Genomic DNA, 27,030 nt, shown 5'->3' with positions numbered 1-27,030 from the left:
CCTCGCAAATGACTGTCCATCTGTCCGTCTGCAGAATGGCTTCACACCCCTCCATATCGCCTGCAAGAAGAACCACATCCGGGTGATGGAGCTGCTGCTGAAGACGGGTGCCGCCATCGACGCCGTCACCGAGGTAGGTGGGCTGCAGCCCAGCCCCAGCTCTCCTGCTGCTGCCTGTGCAGAGCAGGCAGCGCTGCAGGGGATGATGGCCCTGTTGCCTCTGCTGGTCCCCAGGCACCTTCTTCATTGTGGCTTAGAGCTCTTTGCAGCTCAGGACCTGTTGAGCTTGGCACCATCTCCCGACACCCTGCTCCCTACAGGGCCGGGGGACTGCAGGGAGGCAGCAGCTCTCCGTGTTCCCCTCAGCCAGGCTGGGGACCCCGAGTTTGCCTCTGTGCTGGAGCATGCCCTGGGGAGGGGGAGAAGGGGGTGGGAAGAGATGTTGGCAAGGCCATCAGCCCCCATCTTGGCTCCTGGCCCCTTTCTCTCCACAGTCTGGCCTGACCCCCCTGCATGTGGCTGCCTTCATGGGGCACCTCCCCATCGTCAAGACCCTGCTGCAGCGTGGAGCCTCTCCTAACGTGTCCAATGTGGTGAGTCCCACCCTGGCTGGGGCTGTGGGAACTCAGCATGGTGGGGTCCAGCAGGAGGTGGGGATTGCCCGAGTCCTGCTCTCTCAGGATTGCTCTCCTGAGCAATCCCTGGTGCCCCCTGCCACTTTGTGCTGGCAGGAGGAACCGGTAGGGGCCAGAAAAGGTTGTGGGCACTGCTCTCCTGTGCTCAGACCAGGGGAACGACTGCAGGAAGGCATAGCCCCTCCTACGGCCTCACCGCTTTATCCTGTCCTTGGTGCAGAAAGTGGAGACGCCCCTACACATGGCGGCCAGAGCTGGGCACACAGATGTGGCAAAGTACCTGCTGCAGAACAAAGCCAAAGCCAACGCCAAGGCCAAGGTAGGTAGAGAGGACCTGTGTGATAGTCCAGCTCTGGGAACAGCTGGTGCTGGTTTCTTCGCTCTCACCTACCCAGAGCATGCCCTGCCAGGGGCTGTGCAACAGCGGGAGCAGGGCCAGCGCCCCTTCGGCATGGCAAGCAAGGGACTGGTCCAGGTCTGCCAAAACAGCTTCTCTGCCTCCCTCACAGGATGACCAGACTCCTCTGCACTGTGCTGCACGCATCGGCCACACCGGCATGGTCAAACTGCTGCTGGAGAACAATGCCAACCCCAACCTGGCCACAACAGCGGGGCACATGCCCCTGCACATGACCGCCAGAGAGGGGCATGTGGACACGGCCCTGGTCCTGCTGGAGAAGGGGGCCTCACAGACCTGCATGACCAAGGTAGGCTGCTGTGGCCACTGCCGCTGAAGGCGTGACCCGGCTGGGCCAAGGCTGGGCAGGCGGGTGGCACAGCGTCCCTGTCACAGGAGGGGCAGCCTCCTCCTGTGCCGCAGCATGCGCCAGTGCTCTCCTCCTCATCCCTGTACACCCTGTGACGGGCTGCCTTTCTCCTCAGAAAGGATTTACCCCTCTCCACGTTGCAGCCAAGTACGGGAAGGTGGATGTGGCCGAGCTGCTGCTGGCACATGACGCTCACCCCAATGCAGCAGGGAAGGTGAGCGCTGCTCCTGTGGCCGTGGGAGGAGCGGTGTGGTATGGGGAGAGGCTCTGTCTCACCTGTCTGTGCCCTCTCCCCTCCCCAGAACGGCCTGACCGCGCTGCACGTGGCTGTGCACCACAACAACCTGGAGATCGTCAAGCTGCTGCTTCCCAAGGGGAGCTCCCCGCACAGCTCGGCCTGGGTGAGGCTGGGCTGGGTGTCCCTGGGGATGTGTCGTGTGTCCAGGGCATCCCAGCCTGGGGCCAGCATTGCCCCTCAATCCTGACGCTCGAGGAGCGTACAAGGGACCGATCGCCACCAGCCACTCTCCGCGCCTGCTGCTCACGCCTGCCCGGCCCTTGCACCAGCACGTGGGGCAGGCAGGGGTGCCGGGCGGTCGCCCTGTTCTGGCAGACAGGCTATGTCAGGGATAATCCCTGCCGGCAGCGTTGTGGCTGTTGCCTGGGGACGTGTTTCCATGGCAAGCCCTGCAGAGCAGCGCAGTTTGGGAAACCACACACGAATGTTTGCACGCAGCTATGAAGCAGTGAGTCAGAAAACCCACGAGCTTGTGAGAGTCGCCGCGCTCTGCCAGAGCATGGGGAGCATCTCCCCAAAGAGCAGACCAGCAGCCTTGGTTTCCACACTGTTTGCAGAAGCTGCATCCTCAGAACAGACAAGTGGCTGCTGGTGCCGGTCCTCCCCATCTGGCACTCCCCTCTCCTCCTGCGCAGGCTGCCGGCAGACTTGCTGGGCAGGCATCGGGAGCAGCCGGTACCGGCGCCAATCCCCCGTGGTCTGCGTCACTGACAGCCTGCGCGTCACCGCGGGCAGAGGGTGTCTGCCAGCTGCTTTGTTCCTGCAGCGTGGCAGCAAAGGCAGCGCTCAAGGCCCTGCAGTCTCTGCTTGAATACTAATCCTGCATATTGCCAGTTTTGCTCCGCACCTCAGCCAGCCACGTTCTAGGAGGTGTCTGTCTGCCCTGGCCTCTTGCGGCTCCAGGTGGCTGAATACTGCTGTAGAAATTCATGTGTGGAAAACTCCACCGATACCAGTCGAACCTGGAGCAGGTGGTCTTTGAAACCCCTGTGCTGACTTGGCTGGGAGAATGGCATTTGGCCTCAGCGTCAGGGCTAGTTGCTGTCAGGGGGCTGGTTCGGGTGTGAGCCTGCATCCCTGAGCTCTGGAGGCGAATAGGGAGGGCAGGCCTCGCCTGGAGAGGCAAGGTGGCACCTCCTGTCCCCGCTGGTCTGCTCGGCAGGGGCTGAGCACTGCAACGAGCCTCTCTCCCTGCAGAACGGGTACACCCCCCTCCACATTGCCGCCAGGCAGAACCAGATGGAGGTGGCCAGCAGCTTGCTGCAGTACGGGGCTTCTGCAAATGCGGAGTCTGTGCAGGGAGTCACCCCCCTACACCTGGCTTCCCAGGAGGGGCATGCGGACATGGTGGCACTGCTTTTCTCCAAACAAGCCAACGGCGACCTAGGCAACAAGGTAAGTTGTCCGGGCACGTCCTGCCAGGCTGGAGGCGAACACCCCGGCAGGGAGTAGCAGACAGGGTGGTAGTCCAGGCCCCAGTGCCTCCCTGCATTCGGGCAGCAGTGTGCCGACAGCACAGCGTCGGTCAGTTTGCCAGGTTGGAGGCCTGACTTAGAGTCTCTGCTGGTAGAGCTGCAGTGATGGCATTGCCACTGTGCTGAGACCTCCTCTGTTTGCAGAGTGGCCTGACTCCTCTCCATCTCGTGGCCCAAGAGGGGCATGTGCTGGTTGCTGATGTTCTGGTGAAACACGGAGTCACAGTGGATGCAACGACGAGGGTAAAGTAGTGCATTGACCATGGCTGTGGTGAAAAACGTGTGGGGGTACTACCTCTAGGCCTGCTCCAGGAGGAGCACTGCTTTTCTTTTTCTTTGTGCAAGAGTCTCCCCTCTCGCAGGCGTCCTTACCATCTTGTCTGTCTCTTGGGGACTCTTCCTCCTCTTCCCCCCCACCTCCCTGGAGGGATGATTCTTGCCTGCTCCCACAGCTCACCCCTGTACCCCCAGGCACAACGTGGTGTGGTCTGCAGCGTGCCCTCTGCCCTGGTCCTGGGCTCTCAGGCAGCACCCGCACGCATGCCCCATCCTTCATCCACGGGGGCTTGCCCATGGGATGAGCACACCCAAGCCAGAAGGGCAGGAGGCACCATTGAGGGCAAGCTGAGACCTGATCTTGTCTTTCAGATGGGCTATACCCCACTGCATGTGGCCAGCCACTATGGGAACATCAAGCTGGTGAAGTTTTTGCTGCAGCACCAGGCTGATGTCAATGCCAAGACTAAGGTACAGAGATGTCCTGTGCTCCAAGGACCCTTCTGCCCCGGGCACCAGCACGCAGGTCGATGCGGAAGGCTTAGCCTCCCTCCCTGCTTCCACTTCTCCCCCTACATTGCTCCAAGCCCTCCTGTCTCCATGGCTGGAAGCTGCTGTAGTCTAGCTACAGCCCTGGGCAAGTGCTGGGTTCTGCAGAGCCCTTTGCTTACCCCGGAGAGGAGGGGGCTGCCCTCGTGCTCCAGGCATGAAGCACGGCGTGAGGCCCGGGGGCATTTCTGGGGCAGCAGACTCCCAGAACCGATGGCAGCACCTTCTGTCCTCCCCTGCAGCTGGGCTACACCCCTCTGCACCAAGCAGCGCAGCAGGGCCACACGGACGTTGTGACACTGCTGCTGAAGCACGGTGCCTCTCCCAATGAGATCAGCACAGTAAGTACGGCGCTCGCCCACACCTCCTCGCCCCGTGGCAAGCTCGGGCGCCTGCCTGGGCTTCCCTGTGGCTGCTGCTGACCCAGTCCTTCCTCCTTGCCCAGAACGGCACCACTCCCCTGGCCATCGCAAAGAGGCTTGGCTACATTTCCGTCACAGACGTGCTCAAGATTGTCACAGAGGAAACGGACATCCCGGTGAGCCCCTGGGGACTGGGACCAGGACCCTGTGGAGGAGGGCTGGGGCTGGGAACAGCCAAGCAGAGGTCCGCTGAGCGCAGCCGGGCAGGGCCAGCGCTGACAGCTGGGTGCCTAGCCCGGGCGTGAGGAGGGGGCTGCAGGTGGCTGCGCAGCGAAGGGCTGACTCCCCTGACTCCACTCTGCTCCCGCAGTCAGTCGGTGACAAGCACCGCATGAGCTTCCCGGAGACTGTAGACGAGATTCTGGACGTGTCGGAGGATGAAGGTGAGGGGCCGGAGCTGGGTCGCACCCTCCCAGAGATCCGCCAGCTGGGCCAGCGTGACAGGCCCCAGCCCCCGGGACGGGCACCGGCATTCCTGCCGGCCGGGGTGGGGGAGCTGCGTGGCCCCGCAGTGGTCTTGCGGAGAGGACAAGGGGAGCCCACAGCCTCTGGGGCGGCAGCTCCGGGCTGGGGCGGAGGCAGGAGGGCTGTGCCCGGAGCTGTCCATGGTCCCTGCCCCCCGGACAGCGCGCAGCGAGCCCGTGGGCGTGCAGAGCCCCTCACCGTGCCCTGCTCCGCGGGCTGCCACCAGCTCCCACCCCGGCTGCAGCTGGTCCGCTCCTGCTCCCTCCCACCAAGACCTCACCTTTCCCTCTTCTTACTTTGCAGGCACTGCTCATGTCACAGTAATGGGTATGAAATGTGTCCCCTTGCCCCAGCTCAATGGCCCATTTCACCCCATGGCCACTAACCATCCGCACGCCACATCCATCTGCTGAGCCTTGCTGCTGGGCTGGTGCTCTCCAGTGCCATCCCGCCCTGCCCATCTGTGTCCGTGCTGCTTGCTGTGGTGTGACTGCATGAATGGGGCCGTCCCCCGCTGGGGGGGGCCTGGCTCCCTGTGGGCCCCAGGCCCTGTCCCCGGTAGGCAGAAGAGCCTGGTTCTGTGACAAACTCCGGTGCCCCTCCGCAACCGCCCCGTGCCATCCTGGCCAGGGCAGGGATGAACCTGAGTGCTTAAGGGTCTCCGTGCTGCTGCGGACCCCTCCCCATCACTGGGGCTCTCTCCCTGCTTTGGGAGGTGCTGGACTCCCTCCCGTGAGACACTGGTGAGAGCTGAACCCTGGTGAACTCCTTAGCAGACATTAATTGGGCCAGCAGGCAGCGCTGGCTGGGCTCGTGCCTCCAAAGGGTACGTGCGGATGCACTCGGCAGTGTTAGGACATCCTTTCTGTGTCCCCAGCCCTGCCTACACTCCTGTCCCCAGCATCCAACGGCAGGGTGTCCCCGGCAGGCTCTGTGCTCGGTGCTGTGGGAAAGGGGTTGGCTAGCAGCCGAGGCTCCTGGCAGCTACCACAGCTCCTGTCCCACGGACCCGCAGGACGGGCCTTGCCCCTGCCAGCAGACCCCAAATGGCCAAGGGCGAAGCCGCCCCGTGGCTGCCTGAGAGCCAAGGGACGAGTGTGTGTGACCAGCAGTGGGAGCAGAGATGGGCCTGGCTCCAGCCCTGAGGAGGGATGGGAGCAAGGGCTGGATGGCTGTGCTCCCTTGTCCTTCTGCCTCTCTGCATGCTGAGCCAGCTCTCTGTTTCAGAGGAGGAGCTGATCGCACCAAAGCCCAGGACACTCGATCCCAGGGACCAGGAGAGCAAGAGGGAGATGCTGGAGTTTGTGACCACGACGACACTGGAGCAAACGTAAGAGGCACTGGATGGTGGGGAGGGAGCAGGTACAGGGCGCGGGGCCAGCCTGGGATGCCAGCAGGGCAGGGACGGCTCTGGGCAGGGAACGGATCACTGAGCCCCCACTGGCTAGCACAGCAGGCAAAGCTAGTCGGTGTTGTTCCTGCACCAGGACATGGGTCTGCTGCCGAGTTTGCCTTTGTCCAGTGGCTCGGGGATGTCCATCCCTGGGGATGGCCAGGGGCTGAGGGGCCCAGGCCTGCCACTTCTGTGGCTGTCACTACCTTCTCCTGCCAGGGTGGAGTCTCCAGCTGTCCTGCAGGTCCCCTGCATCCCACCTGAGACTGTGGTGACCAGAGCGGAGGAGACTGAGCAGGTAGGACCTGTGGAGACAGAAGCTGAGCAAGTCAGCCTGCTGCATGCGCCCTCGGTGTCCCCACAGGAGGTGAGCATGAGACACAGCCTGCCACGGACCCCAGGCATTCCCTGCTGGGGGGAGCCCCCCATCACCACAGAGCCAAAATGTGGGGTGGGTGGTGGGGATGGACCCGGTGGTACGGGACTGCCCAGGGAGGGTTGTGAGACTGTGGAGGAGTGCCAGGCTCAGCATCCCCAGATAGGACCCTGTGCCCATGGGGGCTCTTCCCTGCCTTACACAGCCCTCCAAGGAGTTCGACGAGGACTCCCTGATCCCCAGCAGCCCCGCCACCGAGACCTCGGATAACATCAGCCCGGTGGCCAGCCCAGTGCACACAGGGTGAGTGCCCACCCGCGCGGCACATGCACGCTCTGCGCCTGAGCCGGCTGCAAGGTGCCCACCTGCCCATGCCTCTGCCCGCTCCAGGTTCCTGGTGAGCTTCATGGTGGACGCCCGCGGCGGCTCCATGCGGGGCAGCCGGCACCACGGACTGCGCGTGGTCATCCCGCCCCGCGCCTGCGCCGCGCCGACCCGCATCACCTGCCGCCTGGTGAAGCCCCAAAAGCTGCCTTCAACCCTGCAGCTGGCTGAGGAGGAGGGTCTGGCCAGCCGGATCATCGCCCTGGGGCCCGCCGGCGCCCAGTTCCTCAGGTGAGCACAGCTGGAAACAGAGCGGATGGAGCTGCCCACACCGGGGCCGTCCCTCAGGCCTGGGGACAAATCTGGGCTCCTCTGGAGTCTCTGCCAGCTGGGGCAAGACCTCTGCCCATCTCTGCTTCTGGGGGTCTGGTGCAGGAGAGATCCCACCTCTGGCCAGGCGCAGCATGTTTTTGGGGTGGGTCATTCTGGCATAAAGGAGCAGCAGCTGTGCTGTCGTAGGAAAAGCCCTGACCAGCGCGGTCCTGCTGGGCGCAGAGCCCTGTTTCCCAGAGAGAGGGGTGGGAGCAGTCCTGCCTTCCTCCTCTGGCGGCTGTACAGCATGGGCAGGTGCTCTGCCCAGGGCCACCTTGCTGCCTGCGTGTCCTGGCAGCAGCATGTAGGTGCAAGCACCCTTCTTCTGCTGTCTGCAGCCCCGTCATTGTGGAGATCCCACACTTTGCCTCGTATGGGCGCGGAGACCGCGAGCTGGTGGTGTTGCGCAGCGAGAATGGCTCTGTCTGGAAGGAGCACCGCAACCGCTATGAGGAGAGCTACATGGACCAGCTGCTCAACGGCATGGATGAGGGTGAGCGTGGCAGGCAGGCGGGGCCTCGGCACCATGCAGCTCCCCACAGGCAGGGCTGCGGCTGGCCTGGGTGGTGGGATGGGGCTGAGCATGGTATGGTCGGTGCAGCTCGGAGCGGGTGGTGGGTGACAGCCGCAGGCTTGGTGTGTGAGCACTGATGGCTGTGCTGCCCTTGCAGAGCTGGAGAGCCTGGAGGAGCTGGAGAAGAAGAGGGTCTGCCGCATCATCACCACCGACTTCCCTCTCTACTTCGTGGTCATGTCCCGGATTTGCCAAGACTTCGATCTGATCGGCCCTGAGGGAGGGTATTTGAAAAGCACACTGGTGCCCATGGTACGGGCCACTTTCCCAGACACTGCTGTCACCAAGAGAGTGAGGCTGGCCCTGCAGGTGAGCCCCGGAGAGCCTGGCCCAGGGGTGGGCAGCAGACCCAGGCTGTGCCCCAGCTCAGGGGAAACCAGCCCTGATGCCCATGGTTGTGCTGCCCGCAGGCGCAGCCCGTGCCCGATGAGCTGGTGACTAAGCTGCTGGGGAACCAGGCAACCTTCAGCCCCATCGTCACGGTGGAGCCGCGCCGGAGGAAATTCCACCGCCCCATTGGCCTCCGTATTCCACTGCCACCGTCCTGGAAGGACAATCCCCGAGACAGCGGCGAGGGTGACACCACCAGCCTGCGCCTGCTCTGCAGTGTGATCGGTGAGGCTGCCAACCCCTGCTGCGCAGGCGAGCGTGCTCTCTGGTGGGGACGGGCTGGGCCACCTCAGCGGGATGCAGCTCCTGGCAGCTAAGGACAGGGCACGGCAGTGGAGAGAGCGATGCCTGGGGGATGCAGACCCCAGGCTTATGGAAAGGCAGGGTGCTCACCCTTGCTTTCTGCTGCAGGAGGGACAGCCCAAGCCCAGTGGGAAGACATAACAGGCACCACGAAGCTGTCCTATGAAAATGAGTGTGCTAACTTTACCACCAATGTGTCTGCCAGGTGAGTCCTGGGCAAGCGTGTGCTCATCTGGGGACATCTGCTGCTCCTCGGGCTGTCTTGGGGTGCAGCCTGGACCAGGAGGAGCCTCCTGCCCCTGTGCTCGTTGTGGTGCTGCCCCATTCCCACGTGCAGGGCAGTTGCCTCCAGCCTTGAGACCCCCACGCTGCCTCGGCACGTGTCAGAAACACTGGGGGTGCAGAGGGAAGGGGCCGTTCCTTGTGCTTGGGTGGGTCCCCATCACGGATGGGGCTGCTCCTGTACCCAGAGCTCCTGGGGCACCCTCTGTGGTGCAGTTTGCTGTTGGGGGGGGCAGCTCTCCTGGTGCCCCTGGGGAATGTGCCCGGCAGCACCCCGACCCAGCCCTCCCGCAGGTTCTGGCTGGCCGACTGCCCGCGCACAGCCGAGGCCGTGCACTTTGCCACAATGCTGTACCAGGAGCTGACGGCCGTGCCCTACATGGCCAAATTCGTGGTGTTTGCCAAGATGAATGATGCACGGGAAGGCCGGCTGCGCTGCTACTGTATGACTGACGACAAGGTTGACAAGACTTTAGAGCAGCATGAAAACTTCACCGAGGTGGCCCGCAGCAGGGACATTGAGGTTTGTCCCCAGCAGCATGCGTGGGGGGCAGCAGGGAGAAGGCTGCCCAAGCCAGAGGAGACTGATGCCTGGCCCTGGCCCAGGGAGGAGAGTCCAGGGGCAGGAGAAGCAGCTCTGCACAGGGACTGAGCCTGTTTTCTGCTCTCTGCCAGGTGGTGGAGGGGATGCCTTTGCACGTGGAGCTCTCAGGGAACCTGGTGCCTGTCAAGAAGGCCACTCAGCCCCGCACCTTCCTCTTCCAGTCCTTCCGGGAGAATCGTCTCGCCATCCCCATCAAGGTAACGGCAGGGTGCGGGGCTGGGCTGTGTTGAGGCCCCTGTGCCGGCCCTGTGCCAGGCCACCTAACCGGGCTCTCGGTGCTCAGGTTCGGGACAGCAGCCGGGAAGCCAGCGGCTCCCTGTCTTTCTTGCGCAAGGCCATGAAATATGAGGACCTCCAGCATGTGCTCTGCCACCTGAACATCAGCATCCCACCCTGCACCAAGGTCAGTGCTGGGTCTCTGGCACCTCTGGGAGGGGGTGGTGGGGACCCATCCCTTTCCCAGGTGCAGGAGACAGCCCTTGCTGTCAGCTTTTCTTCCTCAGCTGCTCCACGTGGCCACGCCGTGCCGCCCTGGGGCTGCGGGAAAAGCAGCGGTGCCAGGGCAGAGCTGCTGCCCTCTTTTCAAGCTGGCGACCCCTTGATTTGTCCCCACTCTCACAGGGAAGCGGCAGTGAGGAGCGGAGGAGGACACTGACGCCATTGTCTCTGCGGGAGCGATACAGCATCCTAAGCGAGACCAGTTTTGGTACGCAGCCTGCTGGGACTGTTCAAGCCTGCTCACCACCTGTGCTTGGGGTGCCCAAGCCCGGTGGAAAGGCTGGGCTGACCCTGTCGTACTCGTGCTCGTGGCAGCTTCCCTGTCCCTGAGGGTTTCCTTGGTCCTGCCTGCAGGGCAGTGCCGTGCCTACGGGGCTGCGGGACCCCCCCAGCCAGCACCCCTTTCCCCTCTCCACCCTGGTGCAGGGCCCTGCGCAGCTGAAGCTGTGACTCCCTCTTCTCCTCCAGGCTCTCTGAGCAGCACGGACAAGGCAGACCAGAAGATGGTCGACATAGCAGAACAGCTGGGCCTCAGCTGGGCCGGTGAGTCCACACCTGAGGATGCACACCACTCCTCGGAAAGCTGGCACTTAGGAAGGCTGGAAACGTGCTGCAGGGCGGAGTGCATGTGCTTTACACTGTCCAGGGAGCTGGGTCCTGATGCAGTTGGTATGCATGCAGTCCGCACTAGCTCCTCTGGCAGGCTGGCCTTGCCTCCCAGCTCTTGTGCTAAACTGTGAGCATACCGTGGCACTGAAGTGAACCTTCTTGCAGCTGTGCATGCATTCACTTGCACAGATACCAGGCTAGGGTTTTGTTCCGTCTTGTACGTATCGCTGCTGTCGTTGCAGCCACACACCCAACGGCAGTATCCGTGCTTCTCCTTAGCATGAGACACTGCTACGCTGGTCACAGCCAGCCTGGGCAGAGGGGCTTCAACCTCTGCCTGTCCCAGCTCCTGCTCCTGCATGTTCTGCCGTGTTCAGTTGTACCTGAGGTGGGGGATTCTGTGCTGGCTCTGGCTGAGCCCTTCACAACATCCCTAGTCTTTCTGGCTCGGGGGCTGGTGGTGGGCGCCGGAGGGTGTGATGCTGAGATGTGGTGTCTCCCGCAGAGCTGGCACGTGAGCTGCAGTTTGGGGTGGATGACATCAACAGGATACGTGGGGAGAACCCCAACTCCCTGCTGGAGCAGAGCCTAGCCTTACTCAACCTCTGGGTCAGCCGCGAGGGCAAGAGTGTCAAGAGTGAGTATCTGCAGTGCCCTGTTACAGGCGCGGAGGTGGCAGGGCTGGCTGTGCAGAGCAGCGTGTGCATGCTCGGGGGTCGCTGGCTGGCTTTACGTCACTGGTTCATGCGCATTTGCCCACCCGGAGGGTGCTGGGGCATGGCTGTGTTCCCCCAGTGACCAGTTTGCTGACACTGGCTTCCCCCTGCAGTCGAGAGTCTGTACACGGCGCTGAGAAACATTGACCGCAGTGAGATTGTCAACACGCTGGAGGGCTCCGGCCGGCAGAGCCGCAGCCTGAAGGGCAGCTGGCGCTACATGGACAGAGACTACTCCCTCTCGCCGTCCCAGATGAATGGTGAGTCCCGGCTTCTGGCAGGGGCTGCAGGAGGGCCCCGGGGACAGAGTCCATGCAGACAGATCGGGGCTGGTATCTGGCCTGACCAGGGTGCGCCAGTGGCCCGCTGGGAGCTCAGTGGGCACAAGGTGTTGCCGACACACACGTGGCCTCTTCACCTGGGCTTGTGCTGCAGGAAGCTTGGCCCTGCCATACTGCTTTCTCAGAAGCTCCCCAGGTGGGGTGGACACACGTTCCTTATCCCGACATGCCAGTGAGAGGTGCCTCTGGCTGTGCCAGCTGAGCCGTGGCCGGGGGGCTCACAGCGTCCTGGCTGTCCGGCTGCGGCGGTGCGCTCGGGCTGGCTCCCAGGCAGAGCGTCCCTGGGCCTGGGGACAGAGCCAGCCGCAGCGTGTGCTGCTGGGGAGCTGGCGCGCCGGGCAGGGACAGGGCTTGGTGCTGCTGCAGCCCTGCACCGGGGCACTGCCCGTGCAGCACTGGCTCATCGCTCTCTCCCTCTCTGTCTCTCCCCTTGTTCTGCTTTCTCAAACATGCCACCTAGCACCGTCAGGTGCGGGCACTCCTGTGGGTCACTTCTTGTCACCTCTTGCCTCTGAGCTCCTCCTGGCCTCTCCTTCTCTCATCTTCCTCCACTGCCTGTCTCCACTGTCTCCACCTCAGCTGAGGCCGCCGGGAGCCGCGTCCTGCTCCAGCGACTGCATGTTCACCGGGGACTGCCCCTCTCATGGCTGTCGTGCTTGCAGGCGGCCACCCCAGGCCTTCTCCTCCTGCACTGCCCCGCGCTCCTTCCCTCGCTGGCCCTGCACTGCTTGCCCCTGGCCAGGCACCTGCACAGGGGAGAGGTGCCCTTTCTCTGCCGGGGGTCCCAGCTGTCCCCCATGCCTCAGCTGTGGCTAGCAACCCCTGGCTGCCTGGGGAGCAGAACAGGTTCTCTGCTGATCTCTGGGGGTGGAAAAGGAGGGCTAGTGGCTCAGAGCTGAAAAAGGCTGAGTAAAGCCACCTGCATGGGTGGGAGTGCCTGGCTTGGCTGTAGTCCGTATCGGTGTGCCTGGGCTGTGCACGTGGCCCTGGCTGATGAGGACGTGACAATTGCTTGTAGCCCCGGCGAGACCAACAGGGTTGTAGGGCCCTGGCTGCATCCCGCAGGGCCTTGGGGTTGCATGACATGTACCAGGGCCATGCTTCCCTGCTCATGGAACTACTTCCAGCCTGCTTCTCTGTGCTGTGGAGAGGGGTGGACTTTGGGAGTCAGTGCCTGCCAGACTTGGCCACCCGAACTCCAGGCTGACCGTCAGCCAGCTGATGCTGGATGGGGGCTGTGGGCAGGGATCCGGGGGCTGATGGAGCAGGGTAGCAAGGAGGGCACTGTGTCCTGCAGTGTGGATGGGGCATCGTGTGGACCCCAGGCTAGTCATCCCCGCGGGGAGCGGGCAGCCCCAGGGCCTGCCCGAACCAGCCCCAGGACTCGAAGGGCAGCACGGCAGCACTTGCAGGGACCGTGCAAAGGCAGCCGCTGCTGTGAGCGCAGCCCTGCTCAGCCCAGCCACTGGGGTCTGTGGCATGGCCATTGCTGTCCTTGGGGCAGGCACCCTCCCAGAGGCTGTTTCCCTTCTCGCCCCACTGTGCTTGTGTGTGCGTGAGACGGCTGCTGGAGATGTCGCCTCTGTCTGCCCATATAGGTTACGCTTCGCTGCAGGACGAGCTGCTGTCCCCCGCCTCCCTGCATTACACGCTGCCATCCCCGCTGCGTGCCGACCAGTACTGGAATGAGGTGGCCATCATGGATGCTATCCCCATGGCTGCCACCGAGCAGGACGCCCTGATGGAGATGTCCGACATGCAGGTGTGGTCCTCGGGGCTCACCCCCTCGCTGGTGACTGCTGAGGACTCCTCTCTGGAGTGCAGCAAGGCCGAGGACTCGGACGCCACAAGCGAAGGCCGGTTCCCGGGGCAGCTTCTAGCAGACGTGCATGGCCCAGACCCCATGGGCTCTATGGACCTGGTTGAGGATGACACAGTGGACTCAGATGCCATGAATGGCCTGATTGACCTTCTAGAGCAGGAGGAGGGGCAGAGGCCAGAGGGGAAGATGCCAGCCGGTGATCGCCAGCCAGGGACCGGGGAGCAGGACCCGGAGAGTGAAGTCTCTTTTGTTTCAGTTCAGCAGAAGGTGCAAGCCAGGATCACGGCGTCACCTACCGTTAGCCACGTCATGGAGAAGAGCGCAGACAGGTACTGCAGCCTGGGGCGCCGGGGTGGCCGTGGGAGGGGAGCAGAACTGCTTCGCCAGCTATTGCCCTGTGCTGAGCCGGCTGCTATAATCTCCCAGCTTTGCTTGCTTCTCTGCTGGTCTCCGGCTCTGGAGCCCGGGCATCCCTGGCAGACAGAGCAGTGGCTTGGTCCCGGTGCCTTGCACCTCTCTGGAGATGCTCTGGGGGGCTCCTTGCAGAGCACCTGGGAGGGACCCCAGGCAGACAGCCAGGCCCTGCATGTAGGTTGTGCTTACCGCAGCCATCTCAGCCTGGGCTGCGTCCTCCTGCGTTCCCAGTGGCGCTGGTCCCGTGAGGTGTCCCTGGCAGAGCCCAGCAATGCTCCACAGTGTTGCCTTAGACCCTCACAGCCGGGCCGCGAGGCTGTGGGGTGGGCAGGGAGCGTGGCAGGGAGGAGGCCTGTGCCCTTTGTGCATCTGCGTTTTGTGCTGCTTGTGCCGGGCGCCCGGCAGTGCCATGAGCCGGGGAGCCCAGCGCCTGGCGGGGTGCAGGCTGCGCCGGCGTGCCCGCCGGAGGTAGGCTGGTGCTTAGGGTGCAGCACTCCACGGCAAAGCTGACTGCCTCTCTCTCTCTGTCTCTCTCTCCCTGTCCCTGTCCCTCTCCGGTGCCCAGGCTGAGGGACTGGAATGCAGAAGGCTCCTTTATCTCCTGCCTACAGGACCTGACAGCGGGCTCCTGGCAGGAGGGGGTCACCCGAAGGCTGCTCCCGATGCACACCACGGCCTCCGGGGCACAGGGCCAGGAGCAAGAGCAGGTCCTGGTGCCAGCCGTGGAGCTGATGCGGGTCAGCTCCGCAGAGGACAGCGACTGGCAGCCCCAGCACCCCACGGGCGGCTGGCAGGAGGAGGCAGACAGCCGCTTCTTTGGGCAGGTGAGGGTAAGAGCAGGGGTGCCCAGCCCCGCAGGAGGTGGAGACCCTATGGACAGCCCTTTCCTGAGCCTGCCACACGGCCAGCCGGGCAGACCGGGTGCTAGCAGAGGCACAAGTCTCCTGGCACGCTTCCTGGCCCCTGCCCCTGGGGGTGCCTCTGGGCCCAGAATAGCCTGCTGTGCTTGATACCTGAGCTCTTGCCCTCCATTTATAACCCAGCCAGCCTCCCTGCCTGCTTCCTTATTGAGTATCTGCCCTGGCTGCTGGCCCAACAGCCTGCTGAAGCCAGAAATAGAGCTGGTCTGGGGGCCAGGCTGGGTGGTGGGCATCCTGCCACGGCCACACGGAGCCGGCAGGTACAAGGTGAGGGCAAGCACCTTTCCCTGGCCAGGGCACGCACAGCCATCCCGGCAGCACGGCCGTGCTCGCAGGTGGTTGCGCAGCTCTGCAGCGCGTGTCTCCCGAGTCACACGCAATTCCAGTGACGCCTTGAACCCGTGGCTCCTGCCCGGGGCTTCATTTGTCCCGTGACGGGGGACTGCACGCTGCCCTCCCACCAAAGCCAGGAAGACAGGTTGTTGGCGAGCCGACGGAGAAGGGGGACAGGGCTGTCCCGGTTACTGCCTGGCTGGGGACGGGTGGTGCTGTCGCAGTCCTGGCCCCATGACTTTGACAGAAGCTGTGAGCGCAAAGGACGCCCCACCTGCCCGCTCCCTTCTCACCGCCCACGGCCAGCTGAGCTGCGGCAGCTAGGGTTACAGCAGTCCTCCCGCAGAGCCAGGGCACCGCGCCGGCCAGGCTGCAGACCCGCAGGGCTGCTCCTGCCCCGGGGGCTTTGCCCGTCCCAGCCGAATAGCATGGCCGGGCTCTGAGCGGCGGGCTCAGACCCGCGGGGCACGCGTGCGGCTGCACGCGCCGAGGCAGAATGTGGGCTTTCCTGGCCCAGTTGCTGATCGCCCTGGTGCTGCTGGCCTTCTTCCTGGTCAGCTGCCAGAACGTCATGCACATCGTCAGGGGCTCTGTCCGCTTTCTGCTCAAACACGCCCACCGCGAGCTGGACAAGGAGCTCGGGGAGAGCCTGGGGCTGGCGGACGACGAGGAGGCTCTCTCCACCAGGGTCGTCCGCCGGCGTGTCCTTGTGAAGGTAATGAGCAGGGAGCTGAGACCAGCCCCGGGGCAGACGCAGAGGAGAGCAGTGAAGGGACGGGGCAGGGTGGGAGACGGAGGCTGTGGGGTGCATGGCAGGTGTACTGTTCTGCCTGCAAAGGGGCTCCCCTCACCCCCCTGAAATGCCCTGATGTCCCTCCTGTTGCTGCAGGGAAACGAAGGCTTTCATCTCCCTGGAGAGCAGGTGACTGAGGAGCAGTTCACAGATGATCAAGGCAATATCATCACCAAGAAGGTGAGCGATCAAGGGCATGGTGTGGGCAAGGGTGCGCCGCAGCCTTTCTCCTGTCCCCTCTGCCTGGCTGCCCTGCTTCTCCCTGCAGCCCAGGGGCCCGTGCAGGGCACCCGCGTCCCACCGTCTTCGGTTACGGTCACGGCACTTCTCCGGCCAGACCCTGCGCAGGGGACAGAGGCTGCACGCCACATGTGGTTCAGGGCCAGGCTGGGCGAGGAGGGAGGCATGGTGCCTGGGGGCTAGCTGTGATGCCCAGCTCTGCGGGTCTCCGCAGGTCATCCGGAAGGTGGTGCGTCAGCTGGGCCCCGGTGACACGGATCACAGGCAGGAGCAGGAGGAGCTGATCCTGGAGGGCTCCCTGCAGGAGCCCCAAGACCTGGAGGCTGAGGACAATCACTTAATGAAATACTCCATCCTGCACCGGGACAGCCTGGGGGCCAAGGTACAGTGTGGCTTATAGCCCTGCCTTGCAGGCACCCTGCCTGGGGCCAGCACCGTCTCTGCAGGACTCGTGAGCTCTGGGACTCTGCCACCCTCTATCCTTTCCTCTGCCCTGCTTTCCTCTCCTGTTTCCCCTCTAAGGCTTCCAGGGGCAGCTCTTGCCCACTGCACCAGTCGTCTTGCTCAGTGTCTTCTGCCAACTGACTCTGCCTTTCCCTCTCCTGTCCTCTTCTCTATGTCTGTCTGTTCGCCGGGGTGATGTCCTGCTTCCTGCCCCTGCGGCTTCCTCAGGAGGAGGTGCGAGTGCGTGTCCCGAAACCGGAGGTCTCCGGGGGCAGGATGGGGGCTCAGATAGTGAAACGAGCCAGCCTGAAAAGGGGGAAGCAGTGACCCCTCAAATGGCCTCTTTTGAGGTAACCCCACCTTTGCTCTTCCTTCTATCCCAGTTCCCCATGCCGCTGCCTGCACCGAGCTGCTGGTCATGCACATCCTCCTGGGGAAAGTGTAACAGGGCTGTGCCCAGCCCTTGGCCTGCAGAGAGGGGTTGCTGCGCTGCAGCAAAGTTCTGAGGGTGGGCAGCGGCGTGCCCCTGCTGCTAAGACGCTCCTGGGCCCAGGGCCTGGCTGCAATGGGCACGGGGTGCCCCGCTCTGCCAGCTGCTGGCGCAGAGGCTGGCCCAGCACAGGGGCTGCTACTGCGGTCACAGCACCCTGGGTGCTCAGGGTAACGGTCCCCGGTGACAGGGCCACGGGGCTGTTACTCCTGGTTATGCTGGGCTGCAGCAGAGGGGTATTTTTTGTCCAAAACTGCTTCAGGGAGTGGATAGCATTTGCATGGGGTCCGAGCAGAGCTGTCCCCTTCATCCATCAGCACTAATTATGCAGCCTCGTGGCAGACGAGACCAGCCCTTGGAGCCTGGTGCCCCTGCCTCCCCTTGCCACGGGGTGCAGCCGGGCACCGGCAGCGCCCCGAGCCAGATGAGGGGTGTCGCAGTGCTCCTGGGCCACGGCCTGCTGCCTCTGCTCTCGGCGTTCCTGCTGGGAGGTGCGAGCGGCTGCCACGGCCGGCCGCGCACCGTGGCACGAGAGCGCGGCAGTGAGGTCTGCTGAAGCTCCTGTGGCCAGGAAAGGGGGTGCAGGCCGTGGCAGGACGCTGCTGGTGGCCGTCAGGGCAGCAGGAGTGGCGGGGTGCAGGAACATGCTGCTTGTGGGGGTTGAGGGCAGGGGACCTGTCTTTGGCCCAGGACATTCCTTCCATTGATCCTCAGCGTGAGCACTGGATCATCCCTTGAGTCTTGTGCATCCCCTGCCCCCTGCCTTCCCTGTTGGGTGGGACGAGACCAGGCTGAAGGCAGGGTGCTCGGCACAGCACACTTGGGCCCAGCTGCATCGTTGTTCTCTGCCCGCTCGATGCTGGGCCGGCAGCGCAGCCCTTGGGGGAAGGTGCTGCGTGCACGCTGCCCAGCTGCCAGGCGCTGCCTGCGCCGGGGAGGAGCTGCCAGGCAGGGGCGGTCGGTCCTCTGGTCTCTGCTGCACATGCAAGGCTATGTCTGTCTGTCCTTCCTTTCCCTCCTGTCTCCACTGTGTTGCCCCAGACAGTCCCTGGGTCTGCGTCTCTCTGGGGCAGTGCTCCTGCTGCTTTGCTCTCGCTGTTTTCCGTAGCGTGCAAAAGCGGCCCAGGGTGTGCATTAGGAACGTGTGGGGTCTTCCCCCCTGGCACCCCCCAAAACTTGGCTTGCGGTAGCTGGGCAGGATGGGTGCGTGTGGGACAAACACGGGGTGCAGAAGGGGCCGGGACTGCCACGTACCTGGCTGCCCCCCCCCTTTCTCCTGGCTGTGCCACCATGATGCCTGGTAACCCCCTCTCTGCCTCTCTCTGTGTTTCTCCAGGATCTCACCTCAACACCAAACCACTGAACTCCACACACGTTCTGACACATACCTGAGAAGAGAGGAGAGGAAAGCAGAGAGTGGAGGGGAGCAGGGCTGGCTGTACATGTTTCTATAGGCTAATGGCATGATTTCTGTATGAGACATACTTACCGTCCTATCCGCATGACTGACTGACTGCAAGACGCATGAGCTACAGTACTTAAAACTGACGGAGGGGCCTCCGTCCCTGCCCCGCTGCTGCCAGGAGCCCAGAGACAGCAGCACGCACCGGGGCATCCTCTCAGCTCCTCTGGGAGGCAAGAGCCGGACTGGCAGAGAACGAGAGGGAAGGAGACTCCATCCTTGCGCATTTGCGTGTGTAAATGCATCCCCACGCCCGTGCTCCAGCTGCAAGAGGGAAGCTGGGGCAGCACGGCGCTGCTCGCCGTGGAAGGAGAGGGGCTCGACCCCCCATCGCCCCTGCTGCCTCTGCTGGACTCGCTTCTCATCCCTCTCAGTGAGTGCTGGGTTACGGGGAGGGCAGCAGTTGCCAGGAGGTGTGCGAGAGGCGGGTTGCAGGGAGCACAACTGCCCTGGGCAGGGGGGCCGGTGCAGGGCTGCCCTTCCTCTCCCCAGCACGTGCAACGTCTTCCTCCAGGGCAGGGCTCTGGGCTGAGCACTGAGCTCGTTGCTTGTGTTGAAAGTGTAAACTGTACAGCAATCAGCCTTGTGTATATGAACCAATAAATACTATGCAAACCCCTAGGGACACTCTAGCAGTATGTACAAAGCACTAACAGCTCCGCTCCCAAATACCTCTTCAGGCTGCAGGACGGGCAAAAACCTTTGGAGTACGTGAGCAGCTCTGGTGAACGGAGCTGGGAGGCTGTAGGAGGAGAAGGGCAGCAGACTGCCCCTGCCCGGTGCCCCTGCGCCCGAGCCTGGTCCCTTCCTGGCCTGAAGAGAGGGGCCCACAGGCGCAGTCCCACGGGCCTGTCCATGGTGCAAACCCCAGTTTGTGCTGGCTCCAGCTGGCGTGAAGCTGTAGGCCTGCGCTGGGGTGCTTGGGGCCCAGGGAGAGCGGGTAGTGAGACAGAGCAGGGGACGCTTGTGCCACACGCGGGGTCGTGCCTAGCTCTACTCAGCACAATATCTGCTCAGGAGATGAGCCGGGAGCTGGCAGCAGCCAGCAGCCCTGCGCTACGCACCCCGTGCAAGGGCTTTGCAGGGTCCCCTGGCTCCCCTGCGAGGGCACAAATGAGCATAGCCCCTCGACCCCGTGGATGCTGACCCTCCCAGGACCAACCCCGGAGACACGGGGGGCTGCTCCCCTGGTGGCTGCGCTTCGGCCAGGCGAAAGGCCCCGCTGCAGCGGCCTGGCCCAAGCGGCCACCCCGGGAGCGAGGGCAGCCCCGGGGCCAGCCGCCCCAGCAGGAGAGCCCTGACGGGCAGAGCTGCCCAGCACCTCTGCGGGGGGCAGGAGGTTGAATCTGCTACGATACTTGACCCCAGGAGGGCCAGATGCAGGCAGTGGCAGTAAATCCCATGTCCCCGACTCTGTCCTTTACCTAACCAAGGTGGGGGCCTGGTCTTTGTAGCACAGTGGTGTGGGGACCCCCTGCTCTTTCCCCTGGAGGTGGCCACGGACCTGTTTCGCAGGGCCCGGGTTTGCTCCCTGCGGCCACGTGCCGAGCGAGCCCACCTCCAGCTTCGGGCCGGTGGCCCTGGCAGGGCAGCCCTGTCTCGCATTGGGTGTGCATCTGCCGGGAAAGCCCCTGGCTCCCCTGCAGTCAGGAAGAAGCCTGGCTGCAGCGAAGCAAACGACCCAGCTTAGCCTTGGAGAGCAGAGCAACCCCTTCCCCACCCCAAAGCTGAGCCATATAGGCACGGACTCTCCATCCATCACCCTTGCTGTGTACGATAACCTCCCTAGACCCACTGCGACAGCTGACTCCGTAGCATCACTGTAGAGTTGTGTGTGGGTCCTGTGCTTTGGCCTTGTATACGCCTTAGGGAATGTGCTGTGCTGCGGCCGTGCCAGGCACCTGCGGTGACATTGCTTTGCGCTCAGATTGCTCGTAGGGCTGGTAGGGGGAGGCTGCACCCGACATTGAGCCTAGAGAATGCTGCAGTCTGCACACTAGAAGCTTTTTAGAAGTTTTAAAAATTACTTTTATTTCCTTTTTTTAATTGTTATGGAAACAAGCCTTTTGGATCTCCCTGTCTTAGCCCCTGATGTATAGATCATTTCCCTGTACACCAGCTATCAGACTATGAATTAATAAAGAAACCAACACAGACCGTGTCTCGTCTCTGCTTTTCCGAGGGTGTGGGGGGGGCTGAGGCTGCGGGGTGCGTGGCCGGGAGGGGTTCCCCTCTGCCCGTACCCCGTCACCAGGAGGGCAGGGGCAGTGGCGGGGGCTGGCAGCTCCTTGTGCCCCGCCATTCCTGGGGGAGGCTGCAGAAACGTGCCCGCGCCCCCGAGCAGCTCCGGGGGCTGATCCCACAGCAGCCCGGCCGCTGCCACCGGCGCCCCGTGCTGCTGCGGAGGGCGTCAGCGCGGGGCTCCCAGCCGCGGGGCCCCGCCGGAGCCTCGCCCGGCCCGGCCCCGCATCCCGCTGCATCCCGGCTCCGCATCCCGCTGCATCCCGGCTCCGCATCCCACCGCATCCCGGCTGCGCTGTCCAGCGGCCCCGCCGCCACGCGTCCCGCCCTGCCCTGTCGCATCCCGGCCCCACATCCCGCATCCCGGCCCCGCATCCCGCATCCCATATCCCACATCCCATATCCTATCCTATCCCATAGCCCATACCCTATCCCGCCCCGCCCCGCCCCGATCCCGCCGGCGCTGTCCAGCGCCCGCCGCGTCCCCCCGCCGCCGCCTTTCAAAGCGCAATTTGTCTGGGCCGGGCCAATCCCGGGCTGGCCCCGCGCCGCAGCCAATGGCAGCCGCGGCCGCGGAGAGCCGGCCAATGGGAGGCGCCGCCTGCAGCCGCCCGGCCAATGGGCGCCCCGTATTCTAATGGGCCTCAGCTTTATCAGAGAAATGTTGGCTCTCCCCAAGCCAAGTTGAGTGTCCGGTGCCGGTGCCGCCTCGGCGGGGTCAGCCGGGGCCGCTCGCCCTGGCCCTGCCCGTGGCCGCCTGCCCGCCCGGGACGTGGCCCCCCGGCCAGCCCGCCAGGGTCCCAGGGCCACCCGGGTGCCCGCCGGCCAGGGCGGACCCCGGGGCCCAGTAGCCCCCGGGCCGGTGGGGATGGGCCGGCCGTTGCACCCCGGGCTCTGAGGGCGGCCTCGGTGCCAGAGCCATGGACGCCAACCTGCCGGGCACCTTCCTGCTCAACGGCCCCTCGCTGGGCCCCTTCCCCGAGGCCAAGGCGCCCGTCTGCCAGTACTCGGTGCAGAGCTCCTTCTACAAGCTGGGCCCCCCCGGGCTTGGCGCCCAGCTGGCCGCCGGCACCCCCCACGGCATCTCCGACATCCTCAGCCGGCCCGCGGCAGCGCCGAACAGCAGCCTCCTCCCCGGCTACCCCCACGCAGGCGGATTTAACGGACTGAGCTCCCCGGGCGTCTATTACGGGCCCCAGGTGGGGGCCCTCCCCAAGGCCGGCGGCGAGTACCTGCCACGGGGCCGGAGCTGCTGGGCAGAGGTGGCCCCAGACTGGCGGGGCGGCCGGCAGTGCGGCGGCCGTAAGTACAGCGGGGCCGGGGCGGGTGGGCGGCGGGGGGGTGGGCGCCACAGACGGCGGGCACCCCGCGGAGCCCCGACCCATCGGCACCGGGGCAGGGATGTGGGGCAGCTGCCCAGGCCGCAGCTTCTCCATCGCCCTGCACGAGGCATGGCTGGTCACCCTGCAGGCTGCCCCGGGACGGTGGGAACGGCCGGACCTCGACCTGCCGCAGAGGTTTCGGCTCAAGAGCAGGGGCAGCTCCAACGGCAGAGATTAACTCTTTGCTTAGCCTAACTCCTTGCTTAGCCCCACTCTTTGCTGAGCCCCCAGGCAAGCCACAGCTGGCAAGGGCAGGCAGAGCCCACCGTCCCGGAGATCCCCCGTCCCTCTGGCAGCCTCGCTGGGGTCAGCGCCCAGGCCAGCTCGGGGCAGAGACAGGCAGGATGGCTGGCCCGGGGCTGGCAGCGCTGCCTGCCTGGTGGAGAGCTGGCAGGGGGATTGCAGAGCATGCTGCTGCCGTGGCAGAGGGTGGGCAGGATGGGTGCACCCCCTGTGCCGTGGGGAGTCCCGGGAGGCTCTGGGCCAGGGGCTGGGTGCAGCCGCTCAGCACCTGCAGCCGTGGTCCCCTTCCCGCTTCTCCAGGTGATGCTCTTGGAGCAGAGGGGTCATCCAGTTTGGCCCTCCGCTCCCGGCACAGCTACGAACGGACCAGCTCTGCCTGCCTTCCCGTCATGCATCCTGCAAGGTGTGGGGCATGGGGGCACGGTGTTCCCGGTGCTGCGTGGCTCTGGGGTCAGGCACTGCTGCTGAGAACCTTCCCCTCTCAGCACCACAAATTAGCTCTGTCTGCGAGCAGGAGGTGCACGGCCCGGCTCTGGCTCTGTGGCGCCCACACAACTCGGCCCTCCTGGGACAGGGCTGAAGCCTTGAAGCCGGAATACAGTTTTAATTTGGAGGGGAGCCAGCGTGGAGGGACCCTGTGGGCGCTGAGGGCTGGTGGGTGTGCTGGTGCCGTGTTCGGGAAGGGGAGAGCTGCCCAGAGCCGTGCACGGCAGAGAGACCAGGTGCTCACCCACCTCCCTCCTCCTCCTCTCCCGCAGCCCCTGCTCACCTGGCCGACAGCATCCATAAGAAGAAGCACACGCGCCCAACCTTCACGGGGCACCAGATCTTCGCTCTGGAGAAGACTTTTGAGCAGACCAAGTACCTGGCGGGTCCGGAGAGAGCACGGCTGGCCTATTCCCTTGGCATGACTGAGTCCCAGGTGAAGGTGAGTGTGGGTCCCCGCGTGGCACGGGGTGTGTGGTGTGGTGGCTGCTAACCGAGCCGCTCCTGTGGGGCGGCAGGTCTGGTTCCAGAACCGACGGACCAAATGGAGGAAGAAGAGCGCCCTGGAGCCCTCCTCGTCCTCGCAGCGGGCGGGGGGCTCTGGCGGAGAGCGGGCAGCCTCTGAGACCGAGGACGACGAGTACAACAAGCCCCTGGACCCCGACTCGGATGACGAGAAGATCCGGCTGCTGCTGAGGAAGCACCGCGCTGCCTTCTCGGTGCTGGGCTTGGGCACGCACAGCGGCTGAGCGCTGGCACAGCCCGCCCCTCTGGGCCATGGGGCACCCGGCCTGGCCACCTGCTTCTTGCCAGGGGGGTGACCCCCCAGCAGACGCCCGGCTGCGGGGATGGGGCGGCTGCCGCCCCGCTCCTGGTGGCTCCCGCCCAGGGATCACGGCTCGCAGGGCTGGCAGCAGCACGCGTGGGCAGCGTCAGGCGCGGCCGTGCTGTCAGCATTGACGAAATAAAGGTCCCAGCCCCAGCCAAGTCCCAGCGCTTGCTTCGCGGGCGTGCGGTCCAGGGTGCCCTCCTGAGGCTGGGCCGGAGAAGGGGCTGGGATAGCACGCACGGGGCAGGGTCTGCGTGCCAGGCAGGGGAAGGGGCCGTGGCTGTGGTGCTGTGTGGGGGGCAGGAGGAGCCCACGGGAGCAGGGCAGCCCGGGGGATGTTTCCCAGGGTTTTCCCTGCTTTGGGCGTGCACCGGCAGCAAGAGGTGCTGGTTCAAAAGTCACTCCTTGGGGCCTCTTGTTGGAACCTATTAGCAGCAAATAAATATCATTTATCTTAACGGTGTGAGTGAGAGCCCATTCACCTGTCGGGGCCGCAGGATTGATGCGGCGTCAATAGCCCCGGTGTGTTTGCTGCCAACCTCGTGGACCTCCCCCCGTGCTGCACCCTGTGCAGCGGGGGCTGCGCACATGCACACGTGTGTGCACACATGTTCGCGTGCCCCCTGCTCTGGCTCCCCGCGGCTCAGCTCTTGCACGCCAGTGGTGGGTGCCGTCTGTCCCCAGCCGCTCGGGATGCCAAAGGGGCTCCTGCTGGCCCAGGCCCGCTGCTGGGGGCCCGGCAAGCTCGGCAGTTGTTCAGCCAAGAGCCAACTAAGTGCCAGCCAGGTGTGAGCAAACAGACCGGCCGTGTCCTGGGAGGAAATCGATAGGAGATAAGGTGCTGCCGGCCCATCATAGACTGATTAGCAGCGTGGCACAGGCACGGAGGAGGTGCTGGGGGTTGCAACCCAAGCTGCCCTCCCCTGCGGCTGCAGGCAGCATCTGAGGACAGGCCGGTGGCCAAGTCCACCCCTGGGGATGGCCAAAGCCCCTGAAGCACTGGGGCTTTGCAGCGGCCCTGAGCACGAGCCTTGTGGCGGGGAGCCGTGGTGCGGGGCTGCAGACCGTCACCGTCTGCCCGGGCCCCAAGACCCACATTTGGCTTCAAGTCCTCTCCAAACTGTCGCTTTCTGCCACGTGCTGGACTGGGGTGACTTTGCAGGGAGCCCTGACCGCTCAGCAGCCCTTTCCCAGGGCTTAGGGAAGGCTGATCTCCTCCCGCAGGTCCCCGTCCAGCCCCGCAGCGAGCGTGGGGCTCGTAACTCTTTCCCCTCAGCCACGCAGCCCCTCTGCTGCCTCGATGGGAGAAATGCCAGAGGGTAGCAGAGCGGACGGACCCTTTGCAAGAACGTGGGAGGCCAGGCCCCACGGGCAGCGCGGTGCACAGTGCTGCGGCGGCGGCTGCGTGCCCCACGCGCCCCGGCCCCGTGGCAGGGCTGGGAGAGCCACGTCACCGTCCGTGGGCAGAGCCAGCGCTCGGCAGGAGCAGGCTCCGTACGGTGGGAGAAGTGCGGGACTGCTGTCGGGATATTTTTTTGACATTTTCTAAGCTGCCCAGCGTGGCTGACAATTTTTAATGTACTAACTGCCTGGTCCAGTGAGCTGATTAATTGGTGCTGTGGAGATCAATACAAAACAGAAAATTAAAACAATTTTAAAGTGATTAAGTAGTTTAACACCTGTCTGATGCCACGTCAGGGCTGGGAGACAAATAAAGCAGGTGGCAAAGGGCCTGCTGCAGCCGGGGAGAGTGACAAATCGCAGCCGCAGCCTGGCTGCCCCGTGCATCCCCGCGGCCGGACGGGTCCCCCGAGCGGTGCTGCTCTGCGCAGGGCCCCGGGGCGGTGGCCGGGACCACCCTCCTCAGGACCGCTGCTCCTGCGGTCCCGCTTGCCACGCAGACGGCACGGCCGCTTGCTGCCGCGGCTTGCTGCAGCCGAGCGGTCCCCGGCCAGCGCCGGGGTCTCAACAGGGCACGCGGAGCCTGGCCAAGGGCGAGCACCAGCTCTGCCCTCCCCAAAGCCACCTCGCGCCCTGCGGCCGGGGCCGGCCTGGGGCTGGGCAGCGCCGGGGCGTGCGGGCAGGGCTCCCGCCGAGCCCACGGCAGAGCTTGGGGCCGGCTGCTCCGGGGGCGTGTGGGTGCGAGCGCAGGCAGGGCGGCCTGGCAGGCAGATGGATAGCAGCTCCGCTTCAATTCTGCATCCCTTTTCTCCCAGACAAACCCCGTCGGATTTTCATAAATCAAAGCGCCACACTGTTTAATAAAAATTTATTGACTTACAAGTGATTATTTATCAAAAGGCCATTAATAGCGGCTCCGGGAATGATGTGCTACTGGGTGGTGCGGGGAGACTAATAGCAAATCAATGCCAGCATCCGGGCAGAATGCATATGAGGGCCCCCAGCCCCAGCGGGCTGCATGGCTGCTGCAGCCAGAGCCAGCAGCCCCTGCCCCGCGGGCCGCCCAGCGCTCCCCCCGGTTATTTATCGCTTACAAATGAAATGATCGATACTTTTAATCTAGAGCTAAATTTATTAACTTTCCCATCGGAGAGAGACGTATTGACTGGGGGCATGAGGAGGGGGAGCTGAGGAAAGATGGATGTGTGCCTCCTAACCTGTCCGGCCAGCTCCCTGCCTGCTGCGGAGCATCCCGGCAGCAGCGGGGCTGCCCCCCGAGCTCGGCGGGGCGGCTGGAGGTCCCGCAAGGCTGGGGAGGCGGGCGGGAGGCAGGGAGGGCTCCCGCACATCACCACAGCACCTGTGACAGGGGCCAGGGGAGCCAGGCGTGGGCAGAAGACTCGTGGGCACCGGCAGCCAGGTCTGAGGCTGCGGAGCCTGAAGGCAACGCCTGCACCCGCCCCGAGATGGGAGCTCTGGGTGCAGGGCCCTGGCGTTCGGGCAGGCTGCGGGTGCGTGCTCAGGAGCGCGCTGCTGGCTGGGGAAAGGCGAAGGAGAGCCTGGGGACCCTGCCCAGGCGGGGGGGACAGGCTGGCAGCGATGCCCACGTCCCCAGCCCGGTGCTATGGCTCCGGCTGCAGCTCAGCACGTGGGGAAGGGGCACCCGCGGGACCCAGCGAGCGCGGCTCTGCCTGGGTACCCCACGGCTCTCTGGGGCCAGGGCACCCTCCAGAGCCGGCCAGACCACGGCACGGCGGGGGGCTTAAGCCAAACGACCCCCCCCAAGCAAGGGAAAAGCTTTGCAAGCCTTGGGGCCAGAGCAGCAAAGCTCAGGCAGGCAAAACTGGGGCCGGATCAGGCC

General features: G+C 64.6%; 3 protein-coding genes across 9 annotated transcripts in view; all 3 read left to right on the top strand.

Annotated features, from left to right (window-relative positions):
- The window catches only part of LOC309603003 (ankyrin-1-like), a 41,041-nt gene extending 20,298 nt beyond the window's left edge, over positions 1 to 20,743 (top strand). For 4 of the 7 annotated variants that reach the window (XM_082337252.1, XM_082337255.1, XM_082337256.1 and 1 more), the window contains 33 exons: positions 35 to 133; positions 495 to 593; positions 856 to 954; positions 1,145 to 1,342; positions 1,518 to 1,616; positions 1,705 to 1,803; positions 2,898 to 3,095; positions 3,320 to 3,418; positions 3,824 to 3,922; positions 4,243 to 4,341; positions 4,446 to 4,538; positions 4,733 to 4,805; positions 5,191 to 5,214; positions 6,115 to 6,217; positions 6,500 to 6,647; positions 6,862 to 6,959; positions 7,047 to 7,271; positions 7,691 to 7,845; positions 8,024 to 8,235; positions 8,337 to 8,541; positions 8,728 to 8,824; positions 9,196 to 9,424; positions 9,577 to 9,702; positions 9,789 to 9,908; positions 10,127 to 10,211; positions 10,472 to 10,546; positions 11,118 to 11,249; positions 11,442 to 11,588; positions 13,268 to 13,820; positions 14,471 to 14,729; positions 16,048 to 16,131; positions 16,406 to 16,573; positions 18,462 to 20,743. In XM_082337252.1, coding sequence (XP_082193378.1) covers positions 35 to 133; positions 495 to 593; positions 856 to 954; positions 1,145 to 1,342; positions 1,518 to 1,616; positions 1,705 to 1,803; positions 2,898 to 3,095; positions 3,320 to 3,418; positions 3,824 to 3,922; positions 4,243 to 4,341; positions 4,446 to 4,538; positions 4,733 to 4,805; positions 5,191 to 5,214; positions 6,115 to 6,217; positions 6,500 to 6,647; positions 6,862 to 6,959; positions 7,047 to 7,271; positions 7,691 to 7,845; positions 8,024 to 8,235; positions 8,337 to 8,541; positions 8,728 to 8,824; positions 9,196 to 9,424; positions 9,577 to 9,702; positions 9,789 to 9,908; positions 10,127 to 10,211; positions 10,472 to 10,546; positions 11,118 to 11,249; positions 11,442 to 11,588; positions 13,268 to 13,820; positions 14,471 to 14,729; positions 16,048 to 16,131; positions 16,406 to 16,573; positions 18,462 to 18,488 — 4,626 coding nt within the window. In that variant the 3' untranslated portion in view covers positions 18,489 to 20,743. Of the gene's footprint in view, positions 1 to 34; positions 134 to 494; positions 594 to 855; positions 955 to 1,144; positions 1,343 to 1,517; positions 1,617 to 1,704; positions 1,804 to 2,897; positions 3,096 to 3,319; positions 3,419 to 3,823; positions 3,923 to 4,242; positions 4,342 to 4,445; positions 4,539 to 4,732; positions 4,806 to 5,190; positions 5,215 to 6,114; positions 6,218 to 6,499; positions 6,648 to 6,861; positions 6,960 to 7,046; positions 7,272 to 7,690; positions 7,846 to 8,023; positions 8,236 to 8,336; positions 8,542 to 8,727; positions 8,825 to 9,195; positions 9,425 to 9,576; positions 9,703 to 9,788; positions 9,909 to 10,126; positions 10,212 to 10,471; positions 10,547 to 11,117; positions 11,250 to 11,441; positions 11,589 to 13,267; positions 13,821 to 14,470; positions 14,730 to 16,047; positions 16,132 to 16,405; positions 16,574 to 16,863; positions 16,986 to 18,461 lie in introns of those variants that run through there. The other 3 variants (XM_082337258.1, XM_082337253.1, XM_082337257.1) reach the window with 3 other exon arrangements.
- On the top strand, positions 14,922 to 16,041 carry LOC309603005 (uncharacterized protein). Its single transcript, XM_082337261.1, has one exon. It carries the CDS (start codon positions 15,655 to 15,657, stop codon positions 16,015 to 16,017), a length of 363 nt encoding a protein of 120 aa, XP_082193387.1. The 5' UTR covers positions 14,922 to 15,654; the 3' UTR covers positions 16,018 to 16,041.
- A 957-nt stretch (positions 20,744 to 21,700) lies between the features above and the next one.
- LOC309602260 (homeobox protein Nkx-6.3-like) lies at positions 21,701 to 23,688 on the top strand (the record flags this gene model as incomplete). The annotated part of the gene is made up of 3 exons (XM_082335661.1): positions 21,701 to 22,130; positions 23,212 to 23,381; positions 23,458 to 23,688. Exons 1-3 carry the CDS (start codon positions 21,749 to 21,751, stop codon positions 23,686 to 23,688), a joined length of 783 nt encoding a protein of 260 aa, XP_082191787.1. The 5' UTR covers positions 21,701 to 21,748.
- Between the last annotated feature and the right edge of the window lie 3,342 nt (positions 23,689 to 27,030).

The sequence above is a fragment of the Platalea leucorodia genome, assembly GCF_965183815.1.
Source record: "Platalea leucorodia genome assembly, chromosome: Z".
Classification (NCBI taxonomy): Eukaryota; Metazoa; Chordata; class Aves; order Pelecaniformes; family Threskiornithidae; genus Platalea; species Platalea leucorodia.
The sequence above is the reverse complement of the archived record's forward strand: the minus strand, read 5'-3'. Positions and strand labels throughout refer to the sequence as shown.

What these genes read in the sequence shown, in the direction of transcription:
- LOC309603005 (XM_082337261.1), top strand. Translation starts at nt 15,655, where the DNA reads ATGTGGGCTTTCCTGGCCCAGTTGCTGATCGCCCTGGTGCTGCTGGCC.